General features: G+C 39.5%; 1 protein-coding gene across 2 annotated transcripts; it reads left to right on the top strand.

Annotated features, from left to right (window-relative positions):
- Window positions 1–2,944: 2,944 nt before the first annotated feature.
- On the top strand, window positions 2,945–18,652 carry LOC311081085 (deoxyribonuclease-2-beta-like). 2 transcript variants are annotated; one of them, XM_084111484.1, is made up of 9 exons: window positions 2,945–3,072; window positions 3,230–3,281; window positions 4,100–4,282; window positions 6,256–6,421; window positions 8,923–9,001; window positions 9,323–9,481; window positions 9,570–9,743; window positions 16,280–16,309; window positions 16,633–18,652. In XM_084111484.1, the coding sequence occupies exons 3-9, from the start codon at window positions 4,188–4,190 to the stop codon at window positions 17,127–17,129; spliced, it is 1,200 nt and encodes a 399-aa protein (XP_083967610.1). In that variant the 5' UTR covers window positions 2,945–3,072; window positions 3,230–3,281; window positions 4,100–4,187; the 3' UTR covers window positions 17,130–18,652. The 2 variants fall into 2 exon arrangements, with proteins under 2 accessions (XP_083967610.1, XP_083967611.1); XM_084111485.1 differs by having other exon boundaries at window positions 2,973–3,072; window positions 3,185–3,281.
- The last annotated feature ends 1,428 nt before the right edge of the window (window positions 18,653–20,080 follow it).

The following is a 20,080-nucleotide window of genomic DNA, read 5'->3' on the forward strand; positions in this document are numbered from 1 at the left end:
AGCAACAGTTACACCACCACATTCACTGGGCTTCAAGTTCACATCATCCTGTTTTTATTATCGCTATTACAAAAGGTTTTAAAGTAATTAAGTAGTGAGGAATTTGGCTTGTAGGGGACAAAAGATATAAACATTCACCTGATAGTTGATGCGTTACATTTCAAAATCCTTAAATTTGGTACCAGACATTCATCAGTTTTTGATAAATTCCCAGTTGGTATTTTCACATTAATTAATTTATCATTCATTCACACAGTTACATCTCCATTTGAGTGAAATAGACTGGATATTATGCAATATTATACATATAGCATATCACATTATGCCATACGGCACATATTAAGGAGTGCATCATTAAACATTTCACATCAATGGTCATCTATTAAGCACTTTACTACCTTTTGTTTAGTTTTTTTAAGAACACATTTTGAAAGGTCTGTTGATGTAACAAACGGGAAGACCGACTGATTCAGAAACTGTCACGGGAGTGGCGAGGCATGGACCCAAAGAGAAGAAGGAGCAGTGTAGAGTTCAAAGACATAATTATGCAATGGTACAACAAAAAGCGTCCTGAAGAAACAGGAAAAAACTTTCCAAAAGTACTGAGGACACAAAAGACCAGAGGCCCGTTCCAGGTAGGAGGTTTACCAAACTCTGAGTCTAACCCTGATGTCTGAGTTGATTTATCCTGAGATGGAAACTCTGAGTTTTCGGTTCCAGAACAGCTGATTTGAGTTGGTTCAATCAACTCGGAGTATGTTCACTCAGGGTTACGCGCGTGCACAAAAGGCAGTATGAATGGAGCCATGATTCTACGATTCACCACGGTAACAACCACAAACAAACGGGTCGGCGGAAATACTCATGCGCACAAACAGTGAGTTTGAACATGTATTTCGTTAAAAAACCAAGACAGCGGCTGCTGTTTTCAAAAGAGAGAGTACATTAGTACAACAGTTCGCATTCACAGTATATTAATTTCATATTTAATCACAGTTAACATAATATTACTGGTGAAAACTGGAATTGTATTACACCTATAATTTCATTTAGGTGCAATCCTGCGGGCGAAAAAGTAAACTAGCTATAGCCTACTAATCCCATTCTGAGGCTGCAGCAACATGATCATTAACAGAACTATAATGTATAATGATGTATTTCTTTTTAATGGCTCTACTGTCCAGGGAACACTACAAAAACATTTAAAAAACGTTCCAGAGTGAGTCACACTTTTCTGACGGCTCTACAGTGGCTTTACTATGACAGTATGATCGCTACACTGTTGTAAAGAAAACTGCTGTTCGCAAAAAACGTAATGCGATACAAAGAATCTGCTTGGATGTTAAAGCCTGTCCACGATGGTTGATGTTAGTGATATGAGGACAGATAAGGTATCTACATATCTAATGGACTGTGATAAAAAATACCTCTCAAATCGGTTATGTAGAAATGAAAATACATCTATAGTCGGGACTCAATACCGACGTAAACTCTCTGTGAATTAATACAGCTTTTTCATCAACGGGATCGTCGACAAAAGGACATGACATGTTTGAGAAAAAAACGTTTTATAATCTGCCTAATATAAACCAATATGTTTTTTTATTCATGCAGATAAAACTGCATTAAAATGCGCCTGATACAGACTGACTGAATGAATGAATGATTAAATGAGTTTCTCCTCCCTCTGAGAGGGAGGAGACTGAGAGAAACTCGAGGTTTCTTGAAGAAAACCTGCTCCCGACCAGGTTAGGTTCACAGACTCAGTTACCATAGTAACTGACTCTGAGGTTACTGACTCTGAGGTTAAGTTCCCTCTCTTTCTGGAATGGAAAACCCAGAGTTTCCCTCATCTCAGGGTTAACCAACTCAGAGTTTTCACTAAACCAGCTTTCTGGAACAGGCCTCTGGAACAAACTGGAAACACAGACAAACATACCATACCAAAACAGAGAAGCACAGAGCTAAACAGACCACGACACCACAGTCCAAGACAATGACCCGACAGTAAGTTAGTAAGTAAACGAGGGTTAACAAAGGGCAGGTGACACAAGGGCTGGTGAACAGGTGAAAGACATCAGGGCGGAGAAGACAATCACAAAGGCGGGAAAGACAAAAGACAGGAAGTAAGACAAGACAACACATGGAAGGACAGAGGAACTATGAAAATAAAACAGGAAATGGAAAACCAACAGAAAACTTGAAAAACCAACTAAACAGAAACTTGACATAGGGACGAGACGTGACAGAATCATCCAACCTGTGATCCATACCTGTGTTTTAAAGTCCGGGTCAACCCAGGAAGAGGTCCAGAGAAATGGATCTGAAGTTCCTGATTAATTTTCATCCGTTGTCCATGGCCAGTTTTAAAATGGAAACCTAAAAAATAAAATAAAAATGACGTAAAAAGCCCTATATATAGACTAATATTCACACAGGTACAATGCATAACAATAAGTAACAAACACAACATATAACATAAAGACAGCAAGTAAAAATCTAACAGACAAACTGCAAGCCGGCAGTCAGAAGTCTAATCTGTACGTATCTGATTATCAATAAGCCTTTTCTTCAGCTGACCAGTAAAAGAACAATTCTTATTCAGCAAAGTACTTTCTTTTCTTTCAAAGTACCTAAACTTTTGGGTCGGTTTATAGCAACTGGCGATAGTAACAACGAAAAGAAATATGTGGAAGGACGAAGACGGTTCCCTTTTTGTTACCTGCTCTGTGTCTCTGTGGCATATATTTGACACCACAAACATTAAAACCACATCAATGGAGACTCTGTACTGTAGGCTTTGTTGTCCTCTCATTGCAGGAGATGACAGATTTAAGGTAGCACATATCAGCTGTTACTAATAATATTAACTATATACAATTACTTTAAAAGGATACCATCACCAGATGAAAAAAAGACTTCACTGCAGTCTATCAAATGACTCAGCAGTCCTCCGATGATGGAAGGGAGGCAAGTGGAGGAATCGGGGATGCAATTTAAAGACTTTGGGACGTACCCATAAACTGCTTTCTGCTCTCTCTGCCTCCTCAGCATCCCAGAACAACAACACAGGTAAGAACACTTTGAATTTGGAATTACTTTACAATGATACGTTCATATACCAGATGAAAAAAAGACTTCACTGCAGCCTACCAAATGACTCGGCTGTTTCTCTCTGAGACAGTTTCTGTAAAATCATGTGACCACTGAGCATCCGTCCTCTCTGCAGATATATAATCAGCTCTCTGCCTCCTCGGCATCACAGACCAACAACAACACCGGTAAGAACACTTTGAAACTGGAAATTTAAAATGATCAGATCAGAAGATACAACAGATGTAAATGCATGAGCAAAATGTATTTGACATAACTAATAACAGAACATATGATTATTTTAGTAATATTGAAATGAAACAAGCTGAATTTAAATTAAGGAAAGTTTTTTCAATTATATTTTTACTCAGAAACACAAGAGAGAACTGAACATGTTTGTCTTATTTTGCATGTTTAAAAAAGAATCATATCTGTGTTTTTTAGTGATTTAGCAAAGTGACTGTACATCTTTTAAAAAATCATCTTTTAATTTTATAGTTGGATTTTCATGTATTTGACATAACTAATAACTGAACATACTACCTTACATTCATACGAAAGAAGAGGTTGGGGAGAGTTCTATCACGACCATGCTCCTCTCCTTAACCTGTCTCTCTTAATTATGCTGTTATAGTTTTAGATTACCGGGGGACTTCCTTCCTTTGACACACTGAACTTCTCTCTCCTCTGTCCATCTGTGTGCATCCATGTCCCAGAAATGCTTGTTATTAACTTAGCTCTGGGGAGTCTATTCCCTGGAGTCCTTATGTTTTTTTTCGCCCAGCATATTTCCTTGGATTAGAGTGGTACCTAAATCATGGTTGCAGCTGTCGCCGTGGTCCTGCTCCACCCTGCTCTGCAGCACCCTGTTAGGTCCTGCTACACCCTGTAACGCCCTGCAGTGCCCTGTTACATCCTGCTACGTCCTGCTACACCCTGTAACGCCCTGCTATGACATGAAAAATGTAATTGAATTGAATATGATTCATTATTTTCTTTCTTCCAGACAGTGTCCGTAGTCACCACGTCACCAAGCTTCTGCAACTTGGGCCAGAGAACTTCAGATACATTTCACTGTACCTCTATAGGGAGTTATGTGGAGGATTTTCCTGACAGTCAGTCTGCTCTGCTGGAGCGCTGATGGACAAGACGTGACCTGCAGAGACCACAACAACGGAGAAGTGGACTGGTGAGACAGCACTACTACTACTACTACTACTACTTCTCCTACTTTGAAGTAGTTTATTAGGGTCCGAGGACGAAGATTTGCAATTTGGCATCGTAAAAGTCTTGACATGCTGCTGACCCAATTTCGGAGGAATCTGTTGAATCGGTTTTCAAAAAAGCGTCCATACCTGTAAAGGGCCTAAAATGGCCTGTTGTTACATGACCCATTTGTGAGTATTCAAGTATATTAAGGGTGTCAAAGATGCGGTCAAAGGCAAAAAATAATTAGGGGGCACTATAGAGCAACCATGCCACGCACACGTCAGGCAAAGAAATTTCACAAAAAATGTATATGTTCCTCTAGATGAGAAAAATGTTCCCACCAACAATTGCATTTTTCGCCAGGTCTGACCTGTGTGCACATTTTTGGAACTTTTCAATCATGCCAAGCCCAAATATGTAATTGTTCAGCACAAAAATAATCTTTACAATCAAAGCTGCAAGCAGGGCCAGTTCTAGCCCTTTGGTTGCCCTAGGCGAGATACAGTTTTGTTTTTTACCTTTTTCTGAATCAATTTATGCTGGAAATATCTTTATCTAAAGGGAAACAGAGATTACAATCCAAATATAAAAACATAATGGAATATAATGCAGTCAGGAATATAAGGCTCTCAGGCATTCTGTATTGCTTTTAACTATTTATTCTCCTTTAGATCGACTTTTCTAATTATATCTGAGTCAGCACACATGTAGCCTAGCATCATTTACTCTTCCCACTTTTGCTTCTTTTGTTGAGGAAGTAACCTCCTTAAATGTGCATATTAAAATTATTCACCTGAATGATACATGAATTAATTTTAATGAATTAATAAACCCCTCGACTGTAATATTTCAGATGTGTTTGAGCAAGATTTCTGCTCTTGTTCATGTTCATTTGGCACGCTGGTCTCTGAATGAGACAGTTTAGGGAAGTGGCTGTGAAAGGTTGACAAGTAAACGTGTGGCTGAGGGGGGGGGGCGCCCTAGGATGATCATGTTTAAAGGTGAACTAAGTAACTTTTTTTACCTTAACTGAACAGCTTCGGAGACATTGGAATGGTTATATTACTTATTTCGGGTTGAATGGTGGTCGTTTCGCACCCCCCTGGTGCCCGTGAGCAGAAAATACGCACTTGCAACTTTGAGCCGCCGGCCGCCGTGTCAGGAAGTCTCGCGTGATATCAGGTCTCGCGATGTAAACAATTGCTTTACGGCCAAAAGAAATCTGCTAAAATGCTGTCATTATTGCGCTCCCTCACGCTGTCCGAACCCGAATGAAGAAGACGTTTTAAAGAATGTCCCATCTGCTTTGATGTCGTTGATCTATAGCCTCTGGTGTCTGAGAATCACCAACGAGTTTTTACAACAGTGTCCGAAGCTGTGGGGGGAGCTCTAGAGAGAAACCTGCGAGCAAAAAGCGAGAATACAGCGAAGAAATCCCGAAGCTACTGAGTGCTGCTTTAATAAACACGTTTTATTTTGCTTGTCATTCATAATTCTATTATTAATGGGAAGTAGACCTAAGGGGGACACGGCACCCCCAACACATCTGACGCCCCAGGCAATCGCCTAGGTCGCATATAGCAATCGCCTAGGTCGCCTATAGCAATCGCCGGCCCTGGCTGCAAGCAGCGATGAACAGGCCCTTGCACCCCTCGGCATGTCAGGGGTACTAGCGGGACACCAGTCAATTGCAACTACTTTCTGTTTCATGGCAAAAAGCCACCCTGCACTAAACATGCAATATGTGGCTTTATATCAAGTGTGGACCACACAATATAGATTTCATGTAAATCGGATGATGTCTGCAACATGAGGTTAACTTCCTGTTTCCAGATATATTCAGGGTGTAGAGAGAAGTCTGGTCACTCTGAACATGCATGTGATCGAGTACATTAGATTCATGTTTAGTGTTCATGAGTCTCTGTCCTCTCCTCTTCTCATCATCATCATCAGGTACATCATCTACAAGGCACCCAAACTGAATAACATCAGAACGACGGGTTTGGAATATATTTACATTGATTCAAATGGGAAGACCTCTAAAGATCCCAATAAGCACATCAACGCTGATGATGGTGTCCTGGCAAACACCCTGCGGCCCATTTTTACCACATCAATGGTGAGAATCATGTTTAAACTGCAGATCTGTTTGTATTTTGATGAAAATCAAACCATGACTCAAACTGATGGATAGATATGATGGTCTGTACTAATTATAAAAGCATCAACTATCTAGATTTCCTTAAAAGTAACGTGTTGCTGTGTTGAAACTGTTCAACACACTGAAACTGAAACTTCAGAGTTAAAGCTCCAAGCTCCGATGAACGGGACCTCGTACTCTGCATCTGTCAGGTGTGCCGGCAGCTCACCAGTCGATGCGGCCGTGTATTTCCATGACCGTTGGACATTGCACGCAGAAGTTAGACTTAATTCCCTCCATGGAGTGCATAGCGTTGGAAATCACTAGGGCTGGGCAAGTTAACGTGTTATTATCGCGTTAACTCATTAATTAATTAATGCCGACAATTATTGTATCGCGCAGTAACGCAGGAACAGAAAAGAAAAGAATTGGCGAATGAACAAACCTCAAACATGGAGAAGGGTACGGAACTTGTACATGGCCATTTTCATTTTAAAGTTCTTCCGGACGGCACAGTCGACCAATTTTCTTATCACCGGAGTACTTCCAGTCTGAAATATCACCTAAATGCACTAAATACACACAGTTGATACCAGCAAATCATTCTACGAAACAAACTACTACTACAACTATGTTAGATGCAGTGTGTGGGAGAAGTATAGATAAACAAAGGAAAGAGAAGCTAACAAACGCCATAGCAAAGTGGATAGCTACAGACTGCAGGCCCATTAGTGATATGGAGAATCACAAGAAATTATGGCAGGTATGAGATTCCCTCAAGACGCACCATCACAAAGAAGAAGAAAGAAATTGCCTGTTTTAATGTTATGATTGTGGCTCAGGAGTTTGTGGGCAGTTTTTTTTATATATTTTTTTTAATTTTATATATATATATATATATATATATATATATATATATATATATATATATATATATATATATATATATAACAAACAGGATAACATGAATGCCCTGGCAGTGGCAATAAGCTTTCATTTTGTATTTGCTTTTATTACATTGTTTAAGTTGAGATTTACACTAAATATTTTATTTAACTGCTGCTGTATAAACAAAATGTTGATGTTAAGTGTTTGCAGAACAAATGTTATGGCACTTTAGTTCATACGGAAGAACATTTAAAATACAATTGCGCTATACACTACTTTTGAATTCATTATTGGATTTTGCGTGTAACAATGCGATTAATCATGATTAATCGTGATTAAAACTTTTAATCGTTGCCCAGCCCTAGAAATTACATATTTCAAATTGTGCACCACTTCCTGTTTCCATTATGTGGCATCAGGGCTAACTTCCTGTTTCTAGTAGGGGGCGCTATGACTAAAACTATTATTGACTTGTAGATGTCCTCAGGCCATGTCTCTAAAAGCATTAATAATTTGGGGCAGATTGGACCATGTACAGTATAGTCTAGTTACAAACCCCTACCTATCCTGCAGCGTCTCACAGAAATTTGACACATTGACACGCCCACACCTTACTGTTCCCCTCTTTGGATTGGCTACATACTAGGGATGTAAATCCCACGTTTTATCACAATACAATATATCTATTATTTGGACAACAATACATTTACTGATAGCACAAGTCTATCCAGATTGATGCAGTGAAACGCTGCCGGTGTTGCACCGGACTAAAACAATGCATGCACAAAAAATGCGTTGGCCCACCTATCTACAGCTAGGGGAGACCGTGATAAGCCCTATTTCACCTATCTACAGCTAGGGGAGACCGTGATAAGCCCTATTTCACCTATCTACAGCTAGGGGAGACCGTGATAAGCCCTATTTCACCTATCTACAGCTAGGGGAGACCATGAGAAGACCTGTTTCACCTATCTACAGCTAGGGGAGACCGTGAGAAGACCTGTTTCACCTATCTACAGCTAGAGGAGACCGTGAGAAGACCTATTTCACCTATCTACAGCTAGGGGAGACCGTGAGAAGACCTGTTTCACCTATCTACAGCTAGAGGAGACCGTGAGAAGACCTGTTTCACCTATCTACAGCTAGGGGAGACCGTGAGAAGACCTGTTTCACCTATCTACAGCTAGAGGAGACCGTGAGAAGACCTATTTCACCTATCTACAGCTAGGGGAGACCGTGAGAAGACCTATTTCACCTATCTACAGCTAGGGGAGACCGTGAGAAGACCTATTTCACCTATCTACAGCCAAGGTAGACCGTGATAAGCCCTGTTTCACCTATCTACAGCTAGGGGAGACCGTGATAAGCCCTGTTCACCTATCTACAGCCAGGGGAGACCGTGATAAGCCCTGTTTCACCTATCTACAGCTAGGGGAGACCGTGATAAGCCCTGTTTCACCTATCTACAGCCAGGGGAGACCATGATAAGCCCTGTTTCAACAAACGGTGGCGTATGCCTTTAACTATGTACATCCTAATCATTAAATCATTGTTTCTGACACTTTCTTCTCTTCATTCTGCATCATTTACAGCCAGCAGACTTTGGATTCATCAGCTACAGCGATCAACCTCCAGGAAAAAATGCTCCGCAAAAGTCTGGCCACAGTAAAGGTGAGTAGAGAAAGCATCTCTCTGAACCTCCGTCATGTTTTCATCACAGAGGACAGAGTCTGCTCAGTTTGAATAGAACTTTAATTCCCAGTTTGTGCATCCTTGATTCCTCTCCTCGATTCCTCTCCTCGCGTCGCCCACAGGAGATTCAAGCTGAGGAAGTAATATCTACTGATGCATTCAAGTGAACTAAATCAATAAGCAGTGCAACTGATCTAGTCTATTATCTGTTAGTTCATAATATTAAAAACAGTCAGGAAATCACATTTTAGGACTTTAAACATCAGTCTATAGTTCTGTGTCTATCTGTTGATGTTTCAGGAGTTGTGATGATGAATAAAGACACAGGAGTCTGGCTCTTACACAGCACACCAAAATTCCCTTTCAAAAGAGATAATAACTACTGGCCATCCACCGGAACTGCAAATGCTCAGACGTTTATCTGTGTAACATTCAAGTACAACGAGTTCAAAAAGATAGGTAATATTCTCAGTTAAATCTTCATATTTATAGTCTTAGTGGTTGATTTGAATATGATGTTAATGTTGTCTTTTTGTACTATTTGAAGGTCAACACCTGCTGAACATCTCAGCTTTCCCATTTGATGATCATATTCCAGCTGACTTCCATGAAGAGCTTATCAATGTTACAAAGAATAACACAACACCAGGAGCGAGAATCCACGACCTGACATCAGCACGAGGAACACTGTTTCGTAGCATTGCTAAGAAACTGTATAAAGGTAAGATATCTGCATGATGGTTTGAATCAGATTAAGAACCATTTTTACTGTGGAAATCAAATGAAAAGGAGAGATTGGGTTGTCTCCAGGAATTTAACTGGTTTAGAGTGGCAAGGTGTGGGGTTGGTGTTCCCGTTAAAGAACACAGATACAGACATCCTGTTTGGTTGATTTATTTAGCTGTGGTCTGTAATAATACAAAGTAACAATCACTACAGCAAACACCATACGTAACACAAATACATATACACAAACATAATAAGGTAACTAAGGTAGCGAAGGACTGTATTCGGTACTCAAGTATATCACAGGAATCATATAACGTACGCAAATCACCTCACATGATGCATGCAGACAGCGTGAATTCACAGAGGGTATAAGTTAGCAGCAGGTTTGATATTTGCAGGATATTCGTTTTCGACTTACCCCCAATTCAGTTTCTTCAATAAAAGTCCACTACATTACGAGTGTAGTATGTTAAGGACAGTTTAGGACACTGTATGAAAAAACAAATCACAATGGTATTTCTCGTTGCAACCGATTTACGAGCGAAAACAGCACTTCAATCAACGTTCCGGCTGTTGGCAGAGTTAGGGACCGTCTACAAATTACATTGCTCAGGCTGGTGACATAGACTAGGCCTACTGGGATTCTTTCAGGAAAGAAATCACCAAAATTCTATAAAAAGACATTTTCTCATTCTGATTGCTGTAGTAGTTGCCAATGGCAGGCTACTACTTACTACAGGTCATATTTTTCGAATATCAAACCTTCTGCTAACTTATACCCACTGTGAATTAGCTTATTAGCTTTAACAACGCTAATAACTACAACAGAGATAGCATTAACTTATGCACATCTAAACAGTACACGTTAGCATCCAGTCAGACAGTATAATGTCGTTAATCTCACCTTATGTCATTTACACACAGAAATAAACAGGGAGGTAGAGGTGAATGTTGAGAAAGGCAAAGGAGATGTATATCCACTGGAGAACTAGCATAACAGCACAGAGTTTTCACCATAGACAGTAAAAGAAGTGGACCAGCAGAGCCCGTGTCTCTGGACGGAGACCAGTGAAGGATATTAGAAGTCTCTTTCCCGGTGCTGGCTGAGCGTTACTGAGCAGCCTCCAACTGAGCTTGAAGATGTAGATGTGACGTGAGCAACCTGTCTGAAAGTTGGAAGTCTTCTGGTAGCTGTGCCAAGAGAAATCTCAATCATTCCCAATCTTACAGAGACGGAGAGCGTAGGTATATGTAAGGAGATAACATAGGCACAGGCTAATTATTGATCACTAACATGCTAGTTAACATTAGTAATTAAACTAAACAGCTAATGTAAGTCCAAACTGCCTGTGAGCTTCTCCTGTACTATACGGTAATTCCTCTACTGTGTGACAGTAAGTCTCGTGGTTATGACCCAATCGTTAGCCTATTTTTATAAAAGCGTCTGCTACGGAGCCATAACGTGAGGTACAAGGTAATGGAGCCTTTTATACATTGTCGTGTTTCTTTAGAAATAAACAACGGACAAATAGAGTCTTTAAACGCTTCAGATGTAAAGTTATTCTCTGTCAAAGTGACGCCAAAATGAATGGCAGTCAATGGGATGCTAACGGGAGGTGATGGCTTGCAGGGCCGGTTCTAGCCCTTTGGTTGCCCTAGGCGAGATTGAGTTTTGTGCTATGGTACGTTCAAGAGCGTAGGATGTATAGAAACTTGCAGAGAACTGGCTATTACTGAATGGAACTTATCCCAATAAACAATTTAACAATACATTAACAATGTGGGCTTTCTAACATCAAATGTTATGTGAAATGGTTGAGAGAAGCTTCTACTGTAGTTTTAGATCAGCGGTGGGTGGTGAAGTACATTTATCATAATTCATTACAGCATGTGACTTGTTAGAACTGGTTAAATTTAAATGTCTGTAGCTGCTGAAGCTCACTGACTTCATGCTTCAACAGTCTTCAGAAAGGTTCCTGTCAAAGTGTCAGAGACTCTTCGCCTCAAATGAAAAAGAGTTTTTAGTTTAAATAACTGTCGGGTACGGGTAGGGAGGCTAATTTAGAATTTTTCTGGCTGATAGCTGACTCTCGTTAACAGATTATCAACTGACAAGCAGTCTCAGTTCACTCATCCAGGAGGCTCGGACATACTTTCTGTGTTCCATGGAAAGCTGCAGACTTGAACCGGTCGTGCAGCCACGATGTTACGTGCATTGTCGTGGACACACACAGACACTTTTCTGAAACCGCTTGTACGAAAAGCAGAAAAAAACTGCTTAAAGGTAGGGTAGGTAATCCTGTTCAGAAACACTTTTTTTTATACTGGGTGAAATGGTCCTTCCATCCTGATAGTAGTCAATACATTATGTGTTTAGAAAAAGGAATGAAAAAAATCAGACCTCTGTAGCAGCTGCAGGACAGTAAAAACTCTGACCAATCACTGCCATTCGGTGCGAATGTAAAGAACCAATCAGATGCCTTCATGTCTCGTGCCCGAGCCCCACTGCGCGCGCTGCCCTGCGTGCACTCATCACATGTCACCGTTCCCGGAAATATTCAGCTCAAAGCACCTGCATATGCAGTCAGCGAAGGCAAACAAGGCAAAAACTACTTCCTCGGACCCTGCCCGCACTCTTGAACGACCTCCTCTGCTTCGCCCTCAACCCCGGACCTGTCCTCGAACCGACGATGCGGTACTTGTCTCCGGACTCGGAGTGTACGTTAGTCTTCATTAGAGTCAACAATGTTTTCATCATGGAAACTCTTACATGCAAAACACCGTATATGTTATGAATCTTACACGAAATTCACCTTCATCACAGTGTAACTGATGGTAATGGAAAAACGTGTATCAATGCAACCTGTTTTTAGTTTTGCCTTATAATATAGCTCGTTACCGAATGAAACTTTACCAGTATCGATATGCTAGCTTGATAGTGAGTACTAAAAGAAATCTTATTTGTTTATATTCATAGTGATAAAGTTAGGTATTTTATTACATGTGATTCTGACATGATGTCACTGTATGTACTGCGCTCCTTCCTCTCCACTCGTCTCAGGTAATAAATGCGTCTTCCAGCTGAGCCTGAGCGTTTGGCGTCGCGCGTTCATGTGTTTTGGGGGCGTGGCTTTGGAAGGAGCTCAGAAGGGAGGGGGTGGGAGTGAATGGAAATAATGAGCTGCGTTTATTGCAGATTAAAAGGTCTACAGTCACTCGATTTTTATATTTTCTTTTTCAGAGTACTTACATTTTAATTATGTATTGGTATATAAAGACAGTTTAAACAAATTTGGAATGGGTTTTTTTTAGAAAAAGGATTACCTACCCTACCTTTAAAACGCAACTTGCTAGCAAATTGACTAGCAGGTACAAATATTTCTTTCACAATGCAAAAAGAAATGTAATAACCTTTTATTTTTGTTTTAATAATATTGTTTAAAACATAGATATAGAACAATAGATATGACATGTAATTCTGACTTGCCATTCCAGGATGGAACCACTTGGCGGCCATCTTACTGGGGTTAAGTTTTAGAATTGCTTCCATTGGAACCAATGGGGAAAGAGGCTCATGTTGTCTTCATAATCCTTATATTTTTCTACCAATACATCAATAGTGGTTTTAATTCAAAGTAATGACTATAAGACAACTCTGCCTTTCTAGAACGAAACAAAAAATAGAGATTTGGGTGGAATTTTGATTGATATAGCTCCAAGAGAACAAGCAAGTAATTGAAGATAATCTCATAATTTTGCATTTATATTGCAGGTAAAAAAAGTATTTTTTCAATTTTGCCTGACCTTAATATGTAAAAAGTGTCTTTGTTATTCTGAATGGCTAATATACATTAAACAATATTTTTTTAATGTAGAAATCCTAAATAGATTCAGTATTATGGCCTATAGAGGTAGTTACGATAAGACACATGAGAGAAACACCCAACTGTAATTTATTAATACATTTATTTATGTCATAAATTGTGCAAAATATATTTTTATCTCACACAAGCACACTCACATACACAAACTACATACATACACATTTTTGTGAGTTTTTGATCATCCTATTGGCCCTTAAATGGTCTTGTTCAGTTTGTTCCTCAGACTGTTTTTTAAGAGTAAAATGTTTATATAATCAGAGAATAATCTTTTTTGGGCTACCTCAGGTTTTTTGTCTACATGTAAATGTGTGTGTGTGCATATTATAGGCCTATAGCCTATTTTTCAATAGCTTATTTTCACATATAAATATTTAAAGACTGGATTCCATTGAATTACTACTTCCTGTTTTGGCGGAGTTTTTTCTTACTGTCAACTGGCATGAAGTTTGTTTTGGCGATGAACGGAGTAGTTGAGGAGCCTTGCTAGCTTCAATGAGTTTTTGTTGATAAAGGCTATAATGACTTCACCAGAGCTGCTGACTTGTTGCAATTGTCTTTTTTATTGCGCTAACGTTATGAAAAATTACATTTACGATAGCTAGTAATGCGAAGACTTTGCTGCTGAAGTAGGAATCATTTCTGGATTGACGTTACTTTACCTCATCAAGACATGGATTATTAAGTTTTGATTTGCTTTGCTGAAAGGAGAGTCGTGTAAAGGCATGATGTAAGCTGACAACAATAGCTGTTAATATATGATGACTGACAGCAGGATTCAACATGGCTAATGTTTGGGGAGCTAACGTTAGCTGGTGAAAATGTAAGGTTAAGTGTTACTGGTCGGTCGGTTAGGGCTCCGTGTAGTAGCTTGATGTGGCTAATGTTGATTTGTGTAACGTAACTTTACTCTGTGTGTAACGTTACATTTTAACGTACTGTTAGCTTGCTGGATTTGTCTTGAGGTATTATAAAATGAGATTTAGGAGTAAAGAAGAGTACTTGTCGTTAACTTTAAGTTAACTGAAAACTTAACACAGATTGAGTGAAATCAGCCGCATAGCAGTCAATTTAGGGTAATATTAACAACGTGTTAAAAACAATTGTTATAACGTTAACGTTACTTAACGTCCTATTTGAGGTCAAAAATCAATCAACTAAAATGATGTTTGCTGTTCATAAATGCTGTTAAGAGCTAGCTAGCAATCACCAATAACTGACATCTCAGCCGGTCCATTAACGGTTGCTAGGCAACGTTACTAGCTAGCTAGCTCGTTCACCAACTTTTCTGTATTTATAGTTAAAAAAAGAAGAGAAAATACTCTATCTACTCCTACTGACATGTGGAAAGTGATGCCAGTCTCCTGGGTCTCTTCGGTCCTTCTGGTAAAGCAGTTAGGTGCTGCACAGCTGATAAGCATACTTGCTGCCTATAGGTGCCAATTGTAAACAGTACTAGTAAGATGGCGGCCAGTTAGTCCCATTAGTTATGACGTCATGTCATATCTATTGTTCTATATCTATGGTTTAAAGACCCTGGTCCTACCAGACTCTGGTCCATTAGCCTGGTTCTACCAGACTCTGGTATACTAGCCTGGTCCTACCAGACTCTGGTATACTAGCCTGGTCCTACCAGACTCTGGTCCATCAGCCTGGTCCTACCAGACTCTGGTCCATTTCATTTGTCCAGAGAGTCTGACCTCTCTCCATTGACAAGTGTTAACTTCCTTGAAGGCGGGTACTCTGCTGAACTTTAAAACTATTGGATCTGCCCAGAGCCACTCTGGATCTGCCGTAACCAATCGCTAACGTTTGGTCGTGACGTCGGCTTAGCATCGCTAGCGTTAGCCTTAACCAACTCCTTCACCACTAACGGAGCGAGCTGGAAAATCAAACTGTTCCCGAACCCCGTGGGGAGGAGGGCCACGACATCATGGCCACCAACACAACTTGGCAAAGGTTGTTCTTGCTCGAGCTTTAACTTCTGGATATTCACAACGGACCGAATGGCTTCGCTCGCATCTTTCTCCGCCGCCACTACGGAATTACAAACTAGAGCATGATCTCAACGCCATCGCTCTCAGCAACTCCTTCTGTTCGTTGATTGGACAATAAAGATTTGGCCGGAGAAAACCCGTAAATATTTCACAAACCCAGATGGAGTACTGAAAGTGGTGAATGAAAGAAATGAAAATTGAACGGAAGTACGAAGGAGGGCGGAGCCAGGCTAGTGTTTTAATGATTTAACTGACAGAATTAATCGGTCAAAAATCCTTTTGTCGGTTAACAGTTTAACGGTTAATCATTAACTACCCGAATCTGTGGCTTTGTCTGTACATGTCAGGGACACTATCGACTGTTAACACAGCTGCCTCAGATATAAAGAGGATTACACCTGCGTGTCTCTACGACGTGTAACGTTTCAATTATTATTAGACTGTTAATTATTAGATCTTGGTAGAAGCATGCTGAATGCTGATTGGCTCACTGATGCAGATGAGATTCACTCCTTAGGTATTGAAATTTGGTATTGAATGACAAGGTATTTTTCAGTACTCTATGCTAAGGAGGCAATTCATTCGGTGCCTAAAAAAGTATTGAATTTGGTACCCAACCCTAACACAAACTATTTTACTGTTTGTTTCAGAAGAAGAAAGGCCACAACAAGGAATATACGGTAAAAAATATACTAAATGTGTTTTAAACCTATAAACAATTGGAGCTAAATTACACAAATTTAGTTTCCAAATTTGAAATAATCTTTTGGTTTCCATTTCCTCAAACTGAACACTAATCTGCAGAATGTATAAAAAAACGTCACCAATGTAAAGATGAACTTTTAAGTCCAAGTGGAAAAGATTTATTGATTTCTTTATAATCAAAGCATGTAAAAGGTGGAGTATGTTGTGTAATATTGTCCGTATTTTACCAGATGGGAGTGAGAACCTGTTGATCTGTGACAGTTTCTGTACCATGACTCATGTGTTGTTGTTCTTGCAGATGGAGATCTTTACCTCACTATTGCAGAAACATACAACACTGATGTGAGAGTCCAGACCTGGGGCCGCCAGTGTGACCGTGAAGGTTCCTACTGTGTACAAAATCAACATCAAGTGATCAATATTGCATCTGTAAAAGCTGATCTGGGTAACGGGGAGGTTAAGTGGACGGCTGGTAATGATCATTCCAAGTGGTGTGTAGCTAAAGATAATAATAATCATTTGATCTGTATCGCTGATGTAAACAGAGCACTCAGTCAGTACACAAGGCCGGGGGGCGGACTGTGCTTTGTCCATCAACAGGTGAGTGAACTATTTAAAGGTCTTATTGATCAAATTGAGGATTGCTCCAGTAAGCTCCCCCATGTCTCGGACCCGGACTGTGACCCTGATGCTGGATCATTGAGTGGAGGGATAAATAAGCCTCTCCCTATGAGTCCAGTTTTGTTTGGGCCTTTGTGTGCTTTGATTCATCATTTTCAAATGGTTATAAATTGACATATATTTCTGAATCCATAGTTTAATACAAACGAGGGTGGCAGAAATATCAATGATTTAAAGAATTCTAATCGCTACCAACTGTCACTGTTAATTGAATGTGATAAGTTAGTAATGACAAACTGATTACAAAAGTAAACATATACATATTGTATACACGGAGGAGTTGGAGAACCAGGGTGAATTTGGGTAGAGCTTGGTACAGTTTGAAAATATTCAATAACAAAATGGTGAATCCAGTTCCTTTTTGACACAAATTTAGAAAAAAATCCAATTTACCAAAAAGAAATAACTTTACGGTACAGTTAACCCTTTTGTTGTCCTCCTGGCTAAAACAATTGTGACACTTTTTTCAGAATATTTTTAGCATTTTCTTCAGTCTTCTGGCACTTTTGTAGACGTTTTTGTTTCATTTTTTTGTTTTTATTTTTCTGATGTTTTTCTTGTTCTTCTTCTTTTGCCATTTTGTCGCTTTTGGTTGCTTTTTTCAAAATATTTGTCACTTTGATGTTTTCGACGCTTTTCCCCCACTACCACCAGTATATACACACCAATAACATGAAATTATGAGTAGTTTTACACTTATTCTTGTAATTCATGGTCAATAAACCATATCACATTGTTGAGTTTAAAAAGCAGAAATATAATTAATTAATAATTTATTAATAATAATTTATACTCTTTATTGATCCCCAATGGGGAAATTACAATTTACACTCTGTTGTTATTACACACTACACACAGGTCCCTAAAATATGCTATAATATTAAATAAAACACCCACAATTCAATAAAAGTAGTGGAATGTCTGTAATTTTACATGTGAAGAGTGTTGTATGTATGTACCCATGTTATTTTTGGGCAATTTGGTTGAAAAGAATCCATATTTCTGATATAGAAACTTTAAAAACAGGTCAAATTTGACCCGAAGACAACATGAGGGTTAAAAAAATGTAGACCCTCTCAAAACACAACCACACACATCTGTCTCTGTAACGTAGAGTTTTTTCTCCGTGCCTTCACGCCCTGTAACGTTAGAGAGTCAATCACAGACATTAGATATTGGTAGAAGCATGCTGCATGCTGATTGGCTTAATGACGCTGAGACGATTTACTCCATAGGTATTGAACTTTGGTATTTAATGACAAGGCATTTTTAAACACTCCACACTAAGGAGGAGGAGGAGAACTTCAGCAAAGTCCAATCTGAGTGACTCTGAGTGGATATTTGGGTTTTATGTAACAGCATTGGGATAGTTGTTTGAGTAGAGTGATAAATATTGATTGAGTGATAAATATTGACAGAGTGATGAAGAAGAACAGGTCTGATCTTCCATGTTTCAGAGTGTTTCTGTTGGTATGTTACGGTCCGGTTAGTTTCACCGCTCAGTTAACCAGAGCATCACTGCTGTTGCTATGGTTACCTGAGGTTTTTAAATACCTTGAGACCAGCCAATCACAGACCAGTGTTTCCTGCGACGACTGTAAAATGATCTCAAATGTCTGTCGGATCAAATTAATAAAGTGTGATAAACATTTTGACTCTATTTCTTTTAAAGAATAAAATCATCATTTATAGGTTCCCTGTGGGGTTCTTTAAATTCAATTTAAGATTTCTAAATGTAAAACTTTTAATAGGACACAGCATGCAGCTTATTAATAGGGCTGGATTCTTGGAAATCTGTTTTCATTTAAACAATCCAGTATAGATTCATAAAATCTAATTATTGATCTCTGTGTGTATCATATGAAACTAGAAGACTTAACTTATTGCGATTGGTTTAAAGAAATGCCAATAACCCAGAGCACGTCTTCCTCCCATTCCCGAACGCTATGTGGCCTCACCAGACCTTATTCCAGCGTGCTTTGGAGGAGGGTCTGACATGTGAGACTAACCTCACGGTCATACAGGTCAAAGCTAAACTACTGCTATAATGATCATATTTACTCATTATTAGGGGGGTCAAGTTTGACTTTAATTTGAAAATTGATCAAAACAGGGTTTTTGACTATCAAAATCAGAAGCAGGATTGGAGATTCCCCCAGAAAACGTTTCTCTCTCCATCGCCTACTGGTGCACATCTGAACAACAACTGTGTAGCTTAGCAGCCGGTATAATGCAGCTAGAGACACTTTATTTTGAAATGATGCTACAACACATTCCCATTCAAAGTGATTGTGTTGACTGTGACATCACAGGTGTTCATGGTCCTCTGGTGGTCAGGGTCCAGAGCTACACCGCCACCTTTCATCAACAGGAAGGAAGCAGACTTTACAGTTTCTTTCTGAATGCTTCAAACTCTAAAAGTTGACTTTTGAAGCCCTTTGTCTGAAACTATCAACACTTGTGGCCGATGCATTTACCAAGTGGTCCTCACTGCATTTACAACCAGAGCTGTTGTCCCAAACTGTTCTCTAAAAGTAACTTTTGGTGATTAAACTACAAGATCAAACAGAAACAGTCATTACACCACAGAGCGAGCTGTTTCCATGATTTGCACATTTAACATATAAAAGGTGATTACATTTAATTTTCTTATCAACATCACACTAAATAGAACTATAATAAAACACATTTGATCACCACACTCTCATACATCTCAACAAACCAATCAGGTCTGGCAGCTGCCCTGGGCTGCCATCAATCAGGCTTCGGAGGCTGACTTCATTGAAGCTTCTCAATTGGCTCAGAGGTGGTATGCTGCACCAATCAGTGTCCCCATCTCAGGGACCTCCAGGAACTGGGCGGGACTCCCCCAGCCAACCAATATACCGCACGGGTTGGCACAGCCTGCTTTGCATCTCAGATAAACACAATCAGTTATTTACACACACGAGGTGGCAGCCGTAGTAACACCTGATGTTTCAGAAATCCTTTGATGCATTTCATAATTAAATAAAATGTATGTCAAATCCTAAGAGAAGTTATCTCAGGGCACTTTACAGATATAG

This window comes from Abramis brama, assembly GCF_963993115.1.
Source record: "Abramis brama genome assembly, chromosome: 4".
Classification (NCBI taxonomy): Eukaryota; Metazoa; Chordata; class Actinopteri; order Cypriniformes; family Leuciscidae; genus Abramis; species Abramis brama.